Source organism: Gadus morhua, chromosome 13 (genome assembly GCF_902167405.1).
Source record: "Gadus morhua chromosome 13, gadMor3.0, whole genome shotgun sequence".
Lineage (NCBI taxonomy): Eukaryota > Metazoa > Chordata > Actinopteri > Gadiformes > Gadidae > Gadus > Gadus morhua.
This window is the reverse complement of record NC_044060.1, coordinates 9794999-9806407: the sequence shown is the minus strand read 5'-3', so window position 1 is coordinate 9806407 and position 11409 is coordinate 9794999. Positions and strand designations below refer to the sequence as shown.

The following is an 11409-nucleotide window of genomic DNA, read 5'->3' as shown; positions in this document are numbered from 1 at the left end:
CGTGCGTGCGTGCGTGCGTGCGTGGGTGCGTGCGTGCGTGTGTGTGAGTGATAGATAAAGATTGCATGTGAGTGATGGATAGAGATTGTGAGTGTGTCATAATGAATTATGTTTTTATCTGTTCAAGTAAATCTATAGTAATTTGTATTAACACAATATTATAATAAGTTCAAATGGATAGCTTCCAGCATTTAATGGAACATAAATATGCGTCGTTAAACACAACTTCAACAAACGAATGCATAGATCAGTAGCATTTGACAACATAATTCAAACATCAGTGCCTTCAATTGTAAGGACCACTTCTTTAAATATTAGTCTATCAACATTAAATCAAAGTGTGACTTTGATTTAATGTCTTGTCTCCCATTTTGTTTTGATTGATCACTAAATCAGCATTTTTTTCACCTGAAAAACATTGCAAAATTGGGGAACCTTATGTCAGAGTGTGACCTAGAATAACGTATTACTGCTGTTATTTCAAGCAGGATAGACTAAGGTAATGCCCTTTTAACTTGGATTCCCCAAATAACTATAAAGCAACTACAAGCTATACAAAACGCTGCCGCTAGGGTGCTTACTAGGACTAAGAGGAGTGAGCACATCACCCCTATCCTAAGGTCCTTACACTGGCTTCCTGTTATTTATAGAATTGAATTTAAAGCTCTACTTCTTGTTTTTAACCTGTTAAAGCACTAAAGGGCATTGGACCGAACTATATACAATATAAAGAAAAATGTTTTTGAATATACACGACATGTTCATACAGCACATCTTTTTCTACCTTTATTTTTTCTAGTATATGTGTGATTTCATTGAAGGTCTTTCATTATATTGCTTGCATGTACTTCTTCACTATAAATTACACTGTTGTCTCTTTCTTTGCAATACACATTGAACTGCTTGGTGTCAGAAATGTGCTATGCAAAAAAAATTGTGTCTGGAACATCTGAAATACAACAAAGGTAATATTTGGCTTTTTTCTTATATTATTTAGAATCCTGCTTTGTGATTGTGATGGTTTGGTTTGGTTTTTATGATGACTTCACACATCAAATATCTACTGAGATAGTTCCGGAACTTCTTATCTCTTACTCCATAAACAATGGGGCTTAGGAAGCGTGGCATGACCTGAATTAAGACATATAAGGCGAACAAACTTTCATAGATATGTTGGGGGAAAAGGTACAGCAGGGCTGCCTGAAGTAGGGGCTGTATGTAAGTCATCATGCAGAGCAGGAGCTGGAAGCCATGCAGAAGCAGAGTGTTCCTCGCCTTCTTCACATCTGCGTTGGCCGCCTTGGCCGCGAACAGAACATTGAAATAGGTGAAGAACAAGGTTAGCCAGACCACAACTAGACAGATGATGTGGGAGGTGTTCCTCTTCTGGATGCTGCTCCTGAAGACCATGTCCCGGATGCAGATAACCCTGGCATGAAAGAAGCTTGGAGGCTCCACTATCACGAGCAGGAAGATGTCGGGTAGGATGGAGATGGCACTCACCCCCCAAATCAAACCTATCAGGATGTAGGTTCTCTTCACAGTGCAAATCTGTAGGTAACGCATAGGGAAGCACACAGCTACATAGCACTCCACTGCCATACAGGCCAGGTTGAGAGGGGTGTTGAGGCTAGTGCAGATGGAGATGACCAACAGGAGGCAGCAGAAAGAAACGTTGATGGTGTAGAAGGTGTACCAGATAACGACCAGAAGCCCAGAAATCGACAGCTGGATCATATCGTTGAGAACCAGGTGGATGAAGAGGATGTATCGAGGGTTCACCCTAAAGAGCTGCAGGAGAAAGAGTTAGTAATGGTTAGGGTATTCCACTCCAAGCAGAAACATTGTTAAATCATCAATGTCGACCGTCTCCCTCCCTCCCTGCACCTTAAAAGGTTGCAGGATTCATACAGCCCTTCTTCACATCTTCACACCTACATGTAAGAACTATTATATGAGTTTGAGTTTAAAGAGATGCCAAAATCATTCACCAGCTATCAGTGAGTGTAATGTGCCATTACAATATCTGTTCAAGTTGACGGCCAGTGTCTGCATGACCCAATACATATTTTAGAGCGCTCACAGTTCATCTCTCATCCATCCGGGAAGCTCTTCCCTGCATGATTCAGGGATCCATTTTTCCTATCAAAAACAGTTGCATGAAAAGTGACCCTTCTCAAAGGCAGAGAAACCTAGGGATGGAGCAAAGTAGAGCGAGGGGATGATTTTTTTTTTTTTTTTTCTTTCAAAATCTTGTGCTCTTTCCTGCCGCCTCTCTTTACAACTTATCAATCTTAGCTACATCACCTTAATCTACCATATCTTTATTCACTTTTAGCTGCTTTGGATAGAAGACAACATTTCTAATATTAAATATATGACTCAGTCTCTACTGACAAACAGAATCAGAATGACAGGCCAAGCACACACACACACACACACACACACACACACACACACACACACACACACACACACACACACACACACACACACACACACACACACACACACACACACAAAATGTTGCAATATTCCTTCATAGCAAGAGCATAGACATTGCATAAACACAACCTAAAGGTCACGTTAAGCATGTGTCAATATACTGTGTTAAGGAAACTGAAAAGGGCCACCACGAATAGCAATCTTTCCATCAACCGCCCCTCCACACTTTATAGCATATAATTCCAAAAGCCAAAACTATACAATCTGAAATCTAAAAAACGATTTCTGGAGCAATATCAATGCTACACTGTGCTGTGCTGTCCTTAACCTACCTGTTAGCCTCCTTAGGCAAGACGTTTTAAGCATTACCTGCTCCTAAATGGCCCTGCTCCATATTCACTATCTAGCCCCTACCCACACCTCAATGACCTGCTGCTGTTTTCCGTGTCCAACCTCTACGTTGTCTACCTATCCTTTATGACCCTTCTCTGTAATCACTGTGTCTGGCTATTGTGAGCAAGGTACCTGATGTTTGGTGAAGGTATGGACCAGGGTGCCGTTGATGTAGTTGATGGAGATGCAGAGCACCACGACAATGACGTTCTTGGCGACGACTGTAGTAAACGTTTCTGTAATAAGGAGAGCTGAGGAATTTCTCCCGACCAACGACTCATTCAGTGTTCTGAGATCTCTTACCCTATACCTGGAAGAACAGATTCAGTAGTAACATTTATTCTAATGTTAATATCACATTAAATTGCTTGCCTTTTACTTTTTTTAAATAAATTATTTAAAAAAAGTCAAGACTACATTCTAGTATTACTTCTAGTACATACTATGAGGGTAATACTAATACAGTTCAGATTAGTAAATTTAGTAAACATCTTTTAAATATAAAACCATACTCGTCCATCTCTGCTAGATGTCTTGCCAATACTGACCCTTGCCAATACTGTTCGCAGAATACAATCGTTTATATTGAACCTGTTAAAGTCCTAGGGGCTTGTAAGACGTGTGTGTGTGTGTGTGTGTGTGTGTGTGTGTGTGTGTGTGTGTGTGTGTGTGTGTGTGTGTGTGTGTGTGTGTGTGTGTGTGTGTGTTTGAGTGTGTGTGTGTGTGTGTGTGTGTGTGTGTGTGTGTGTGTGTGTGTGTGTGTGTGTGTGTGTGTTTGAGTGTGTGTGCGTCTGTATGTGTGTGTGTGTGTGTGTGTGTGTGTGTGTGTGTGTGTGTGTGTGTGTGTGTGTGTGTGTGTGTGTGTGTGTGTGTGCGTGTCCATGTGTGGTGTGTGTGTGTATGTGTGTGTGTGAAACCTAAGTGAAATAAAGAAAAAGCTGAACATTTTACTTTTTACTTACTTCACCCTAAATATTACTCATTGCTCAAAGCAAGGAGTGTTAATTTCAATGAATTACGGAGAAGGGATGGGATTAAATAAATGTAAACTTCTTCCCACCCCTTTTCGAACATGTTACAATTATCAAGTATTTATCATTTATGTATCGAATTATGCTTTCTATTTTGTTTAACATAAATAATTTGTGTATGATGTATATTTTTTGTTTTCTTTTTTGAAATAAATTTAAATCAAATCAAAAAAACTCAAATCATTTCATAAGAATATGATTTTAGTGATCTAGTCTTTAGGTACCCTATGCATGCATTATAAGTACTCTTACATTTTTGACACTATACTTGGGCGCACACGGAACTGCACTTTAAGATCACCTTTATTATACATATATTTAAGGATTGTTTTCCTAGTCTGTAAATTAACTTTAGGTTCACATTTAGAGCACCAATACACTATTTTTATGATACTTGGAGGAATTTTATGTAGTTTTATGTAGTAAACGATCACTTTTATACACATTTAAGTTATAATTAATACAATGAGATAAATTCATAATTTGCACTTGTTGACGCTCCCTAGTTTTCGATGAGTATTCAGTTTGGTATTTTTTCCTCTGAAACCTTGAAGTGATAGCCTGGGAACCAGATGGATCTGAGAGCTAATTTAATATTTGTTCTGACAGGTTGTCTGGCCCGCCTCCCGATCAGACAGATTTCTAGCCATAAAAGCCTGGTTCAGGTCAATCATAACCATATATCTATATGGGCAGGATTGAAATGGTGGTGTCACGCCAAATTTGTACCGGGTGCCAAATTTGTACCGGGTACGTCATTAGTTCTCCGTTGCCAGGCAACGGACAACTGATTACGTAACCCTAACCCTGGCAGAACGTTAAGCAGGAGCTTCCGGAAGGTCCTGTCTCTGAGGCCGTAGATGAGCTGGGCTGATGAGCAGAGGCAGGATCTGGATGAGGATGAACAGTGAGAAGCGAGTAGATAAAGCCCCTTCCGGAAAGAGAGCGGACAAACCTTCCACAAACAAGGGCCACCGGTACGTGAGCATGCTCGTAGCAGCTGAAAGCCGTGGAGGACCACTGTGTTCCTTGCCTTTTTGGCATCTGCTGAAGCACCCTTGGCAGCGAATAGGATTTTGAAATATGTGTAGAAGAGGATGAACCAGACAAGGACCAGGAAGATGATGTAGGAGGCGTCCCTCTTCTCTTTGAGGAGGGGGTTTCTGAAGACTCTGTCCCCAACACAGAAGACCCTGGATAGGAAGAAACCCAGGGGCTCCAGGTCCCAAGCGCCACAAAGACATCATAGGGCGGCGAGCCAGCTCATCACCCAGATCAAGCCAATAACCAGGTAGGTCTTCCTCACCGAGCAGATCTGGGCATGGCGGAGAGGAAAGCAGACGGCGATGTAGCCCTCCAGCGCCATCACCGCTAGGTTCAACGGTGTGTTAGTGTTAGTGCAGACGATGATTAGGAGCAGGCAGATGCAGATTGCCACATTGATGTTGAACAGGAGGTCAGTCAGCAGCAGCAGGGACATTTGGGAGAGAAGGAACATGTCATTGACCACCAGGTGCATGAAGAGGATGTAAAAGAGAGTTCAGGTGCAGCCCCTGGCAGCAAGGAGAAGAGACATATGCACAAATATTAAAATCAAGAAGCCACATGGTCAGATCATGGAAGGGGTAATGTTAATATTGTGCAGTAATACTATTTTATACATATATATATACATATATATATGCATATATATATATATATATATATATATATATTTTTTTTTTAATATATATATATATATATATATATATACATATATAATACATTTTAATAAATACTATTACGACCACTGTCAAAATATATTAATAGCATTTATAACTATTGTGCAAACAGTAAAACCCCTGTATAAAAGTCATTCCATCAATCTCACAATGTGTTAAAATGTTCCCTTTTTCCATTTAGCAATTCCATAATATATTATTTAAATCAACTTCCAATAATCACTAAAAAATGTGGTGGAAAATGTATATCATAAAAAATTGATCATTAGAATATTATTATGATAAGAGTTACAATATTTTAACAAAAAATTGAAGTTTGAAAAGACATTTCAATTCGTTGATCAGAAATAATCAGAAACCAGAGGAACCTGAACAAACTGACATGGTTCCTGTGGAAGGTGTGCACCATGAGGTCATTGTAGTTGATGGAGATGCCATGACAGCCATGACACTCTTGGTAACGCCAGTCCAATAAGACCACTGTGAAGTTACCGTTCGATGAACCATCCATCTGTAGGATAATTCTGTGACCACAGGGAAACAAATTCAACAACAATTTAAATGAGATTCCAAACGAGTTTCTTTGAATATAATCGGCAAGTTTACAATAAATATAAACTTATTTTTAAGGGTCAAATAATTAACGTTAATTACATTAATGCAATGTATGTTAGCTATAGGGTTAGGTTTAAACCTTAATTATTTTTCATTAATGTTTAAGTATTGTACCCTTTTTTGTAAAATGTTACAGCTAAGGCCCACCACAATCCCAACTAACCATTCACTGCATACCCACATATAATTGTAGTGCATGATTATGAAAAACATCACGCACACATTACTTTATTTCAAAATCAACCCAGCATCCTCTGACACCCTGCCATCTTCCACACTCACCACCTGCCTGGGGGAGACAAAGGCGTGGATGAAGGAGAATTTTCTGCAGCTTAACAGTTCAAAAACTGAAGCCATTCTCATTGGCACCCCACATCAGGCCCGGTCATCCACCATTACCAGTATCACCTTCGCCGGCCACGACATCCACCTTTCTCCATCAGTCACCAACCTTGGTGTAATAATGGACCCCCACCTGACCTTTGAACTTCACATCAAACAGCTTTGCAAAAACTCTTTTTACCACCTAAAAAACATTGCAAAACTCCGTCCATCACTCTCTCTCCCAGATGCAGAAAAACTCGTCCATGCCTTTGTCTCCACCAGGCTGGACTACTGTAATGCTCTTCTTGCCGGGGTCTCCAACAAAAACATCCAAAAACTACAATACATTCAAAACTGTGCTGCCCGGATCCTTACAAGGACACGAAAATTTGACCACATCACACCAATTCTCAAATCCCTCCACTGGCTCCCTGTCCCATTCAGGATTAAATACAAGGTTTCCCTACTGACCCACCAGTGCCTCCATGGTAATGCTCCTATTTACCTGAAGGAGCTAATCACCCCTCAGCCCACTTCACGACACCTCCGCTCCGGTCAGGCAAACCTGCTGCAGATCCCAAGGACCAAACTCCGAACCATGGGAGACAGAGCTTTCTGTCACGCCGCTCCCTGTCTTTGGAATGCTCTCCCTGACCACCTGAGAGCACCACTGACCCTGGACACTTTTAAAAAAGGCCTAAAAACCTACCGTTTCCTTTGGAGAGACGTTCTCTCTCCAAATTTTAACTTTTACTTTTCTTTTTTTTCTTATGTAGCACTTTGAGATTGTTTGCTCAATATAAAGTGCATTACAAATAAAATTCATTATTATTATTATTATTAATACTCCCAGGATACTACTAGGTCTTTGCCATTTTCACAATATTTTGAAAATCAGTTATTGACACAAAATATGCTTAAAATAAAGTAGATAAATAACTAAACTACTAAAAAAATCGGTACAACGAGCAGAATTTAGTTAAACAAAAACAGTTAAATATAAGGTGCTGTTTAGCATGTGCAATGTTTGCATACAGCAGAAGGCCCTGGAAGACTTTGAAATGTAGAAGTTTGAATATATACATTGGATATTGAATATTATTGGTAGATAAGTACATAGTGTAAATGAAGCTCACAGTTGAAAATAAATACAATGTCATCAGTGTTTGAGAGAGTCATTCAGCTGATGGTCTGTGGATAAAAACGTTTTTTAGGTCTGGTTGTTCTGGCTTTCATGCTCCTGTAGCGTCTGCCAGATGGTAGCATTGTGTACAGTGTGTGCTGGGGGTGTGTAGTGTCCTTGGTGATGTTGTGTGCCCTCTTTGTATCCCTCTTTAATAACTATAAAGGAACTACAAGCTATACCAAACGCTGCTGCTAGGGTGCTAACTAGGACTAAGAGGAATGAGCACATCACCCCTATCCTAAGGTCCTTACACTTGCTTCCTGTTATTTATAGAATTGAATTTAAAGCTCTACTTCTTGTTTTTAAAGCACTAAATGGCATTGGACCAAACTATATACTATATAAAAAATATATATATATATACATACACGACATGTTCATACAGCACATCTTTTCTCCCTTTATTTTTTATAGTATATGTGATTACATTGAAGGTCTTTCATTATATTGCTTGCATGTACTTCTTCACTATAAATGATACTGTTGTCTTTTTCTCTGTAAAGCACATTGAACTGCTTGGTGTAAGAAATGCGCTATATAAGAAGAAATGTATCTGGAACATCTGGAATACTACAACGTTAATATTTTGCTTGTTTATTTTATTATTTAGAATCCTGCTTTGTGATTGTGACGGTTTGGTTTGGTTTTTATGATGACTTGACTTCACACATCAAATATCTACTGAGATAGTTTCGGAACTTCTTATCTCTTACTCCATAAATAATGGGGCTTAGGAAGCGTGGCATGACCTGAATTAAGACATATAAGGCGAACCTACTGTCGTTGATATGCTGGGGGAAAAGGTACAGCAGGGCTGCCTGAAATAGGGGCTGTATGTAAGTCATCATGCAGAGCAGGAGCTGGAAGCCATGCAGAAGCAGAGTGTTCCTCGCCTTCTTCACATCTGCGTTGGCCGCCTTGGCCGCGAATAGAACATTGAAATAGGTGAAGAACAAGGTTAGCCAGACCACAACTAGACAGATGATGTGGGAGGTGTTCCTCTTCTGGATGCTGCTCCTGAAGACCATGTCCCGGATGCAGATAACCCTGGCATGAAAGAAGCTTGGAGGCTCCACTATCACGAGCAGGAAGATGTCGGGTAGGATGGAGATGGCACTCGCCCCCCAAATCAAACCTATCAGGATGTAGGTTCTCTTCACAGTGCAAATCTGTAGGTAACGCATAGGGAAGCACACAGCTACATAGCACTCCACTGCCATACAGGCCAAGTTGAGAGGGGTGTTGAGGGTAGTGCAGATGGCGATGACCAGCAGGAGGCAGCAGAAAGAAACGTTGATGGTGTTGAAGATGTACCAGATAGCGATCAGAAGCCCAGACAACGACAGCTGGATGATATCGTTGAGAACCAGGTGGATGAAGAGGATGTATCGAGGGTCCACCCTAAAGAGCTGCAGGAGAAAGAGGTAGTAATGGTTAGGGCAAGCAGAAACATTGTTAAATCATCAACGTCGACCGTCTCCCTCCCTCCCTGCACCTTAAAAGGTTGCAGGATTCATACAGCCCTTCTTCACATCTTCACACCTGCATGTCAGAACTATTATATGAGTTTGAGTTTAAAGAGATGCCAAAATCATTCACCAGCTATCAGTGAGTGTAATGTGCCATTACAATATCTGTTCAAGTTGACGGCCCGTGTCTGCATGACCCAATACATATTTTAGAGCGCTCCCAGTTCATCTCTCATCCATCCGGGAAGCTCTTCCCTGCATGGTTCAGGGAATCCATCTTTCCTATCAAAAACAGTTGCATGAAAAGTGACCCTTCTCAATGGCAGAGAACCTAGAGGATGGAGCAAAGGAGAGGGAGGGGATGATTTGTGTTTTTTTTTTCTTTCAAAATCTTGTGCTCTTTCCTGCCGCCTCTCTTTACAACTTATCAATCTTAGCTACATCACCTTAATCTACTATATCTTTATTCACTTTTAGCTGCTTTGGATAAAAGACAACATTTCTAATATTAAATATATGACTCAGTCTCTACTGACAGACAGAATCAGAATGACAGGCCAAGCACACACACACACACACACACACACACACACACACACACACACACACACACACACACACACACACACACACACACACACACACACACACAAACACACACACACACACACAAAATGTTGCAAGATTCCTTCATAGCAAGAGCATAGACATTGCATAAACACAACCTAAAGGTCACGTTAAGCATGTGTCAATATACTGTGTTAAGGAAACTGAAAAGGGCCACCACGAATAGCAATCTTTCCATCAACCGCCCCTCCACACTTTATAGCATATAATTCCAAAAGCCAAAACTATACAATCTGAAATCTAAAAAACGATTTCTGGAGCAATATCAATGCTACACTGTGCTGTGCTGTCCTTAACCTACCTGTTAGCCTCCTTAGGCAAGACGTTTTAAGCTTTACCTGCTCCTAAATGGCCCTGCTCCATATTCACTATCTAGCCCCTACCCACACCTCAATGACCTGCTGCTGTTTTCCGTGTCCAACCTCTACGTTGTCTACCTATCCTTTATGACCCTTCTCTGTAATCACTGTGTCAGGCTATTGTGAGCAAGGTACCTGATGTTTGGTGAAGGTATGGACCAGGGTGCCGTTGATGTAGTTGATGGAGATGCAGAGCGCCACGAGAACGACGGTCTTGGTGACGATTGTAGAATACGTTTCTGTAAAAAGGAGAGCTGAGGAATTTCTCCCGACCAACGACTCATTCAGTGTTCTGAGGTCTCTTACCCTATACCTGGAAGAACAGATTCAGTAGTAACATTTATTCTAATGTTAATATCACATTAAATTGCTTGCCTTTTACCTTTTTTTTCATAAATTATTTAAAAAAAGTTAAGACTACATTCTAGTATTACTTCTAGTACATACTATGAGGGTAATACTAACACAGTTCGGATTAGTAAATTTAGTAAACATCTTTTAAATACAAAACCATACTCGTCCATCTCGGCTAGATGTCTTGCCAATACTGACCCTTGCCAATACTGTTCGCAGAATACCATCGTTCATATAGAACCTGTTAAAGTCCTAGGGGCTTGTAAAACGTGTGTGTGTGTGTGTGTGTGTGTGTTTGAGCGTGTGCGTGTGTGTGTGTGTGTGTGTGTGTGTGTGTGTGTGTGTGTGTGTGTGTGTGTGTGTGTGTGTGTGTGTGTGTGTGTGTGTGTTTGTGTGTGTGTGTGTGTGTGTGTGTGTGTGTGTGTGTGTGTGTGTGTGTTTGTGTGTGTGTGTGTGTGTGTGTGTGTGTGTGCGTCTGTATGTGTGTGTGTGTGTGTGTGTGTGTGTGTGTGTGTGTGTGTGTGTGTGTGTGTGTGTGTGTGTGTGTGCGTGCGTGCGTGTGTGTGTGTGTGTGTGTGTGTGTGTGTGTGTGAAACCTAAGTGAAATAAAGAAAAAGCTGACCATTTTACTTTTTACTTACTTCACCCTAAATATTACTCATTGCTCAAAACATTTCAAAAGAATATGATTTTAGTGATCTAGTCTTTAGGTACCCTATACATGCATTATAAGTACTCTTACACCTTTGACACTATACTTGGGCGCACACGGAACTGCACTTTAAGATCACTTTTATTCTACATATATTTAAGGATTGTTTTCGTAGTTTGTAAATTAACTTTAGGTTCACATTTAGAACACCATTACACTATTTTTATGATACT

General features: G+C 40.5%; 2 protein-coding genes across 2 annotated transcripts; both read right to left on the bottom strand.

The window, feature by feature from the left end:
* Window positions 1-993: 993 nt before the first annotated feature.
* LOC115557141 (odorant receptor 131-2-like) lies at window positions 994-5388 on the bottom strand. The gene is made up of 5 exons (XM_030374741.1): window positions 5176-5388; window positions 4851-5085; window positions 4676-4739; window positions 2971-3148; window positions 994-1791 (listed from the first exon to the last, which is right to left on the bottom strand). The coding sequence occupies exons 1-5, from the start codon at window positions 5386-5388 to the stop codon at window positions 994-996; spliced, it is 1488 nt and encodes a 495-aa protein (XP_030230601.1).
* Window positions 5389-8362: 2974 nt separating this feature from the next.
* On the bottom strand, window positions 8363-10694 carry LOC115557140 (odorant receptor 131-2-like). Its single transcript, XM_030374739.1, has 3 exons — window positions 10687-10694; window positions 10306-10483; window positions 8363-9124 (listed from the first exon to the last, which is right to left on the bottom strand). Exons 1-3 carry the CDS (start codon window positions 10692-10694, stop codon window positions 8363-8365), a joined length of 948 nt encoding a protein of 315 aa, XP_030230599.1.
* Between the last annotated feature and the right edge of the window lie 715 nt (window positions 10695-11409).

Coding starts and splice junctions, on each gene's coding strand:
- LOC115557141 (XM_030374741.1), bottom strand. CDS start 5,388: ATGCACCTGGTGGTCAATGACATGTTCCTTCTCTCCCAAATGTCCCTG. Junction 5,086..5,175: donor GCCATGCCCAGATCTGCTCG/GTGAGGAAGACC, acceptor TGGGACCTGGAG/CCCCTGGGTTTCTTCCTATC. Junction 1,792..2,970: donor ATACCTTCACCAAACATCAG/GTACCTTGCTCA, acceptor TTTCTCCTGCAG/CTCTTTAGGGTGAACCCTCG.
- LOC115557140 (XM_030374739.1), bottom strand. Junction 9,125..10,305: donor ATACCTTCACCAAACATCAG/GTACCTTGCTCA, acceptor TTTCTCCTGCAG/CTCTTTAGGGTGGACCCTCG.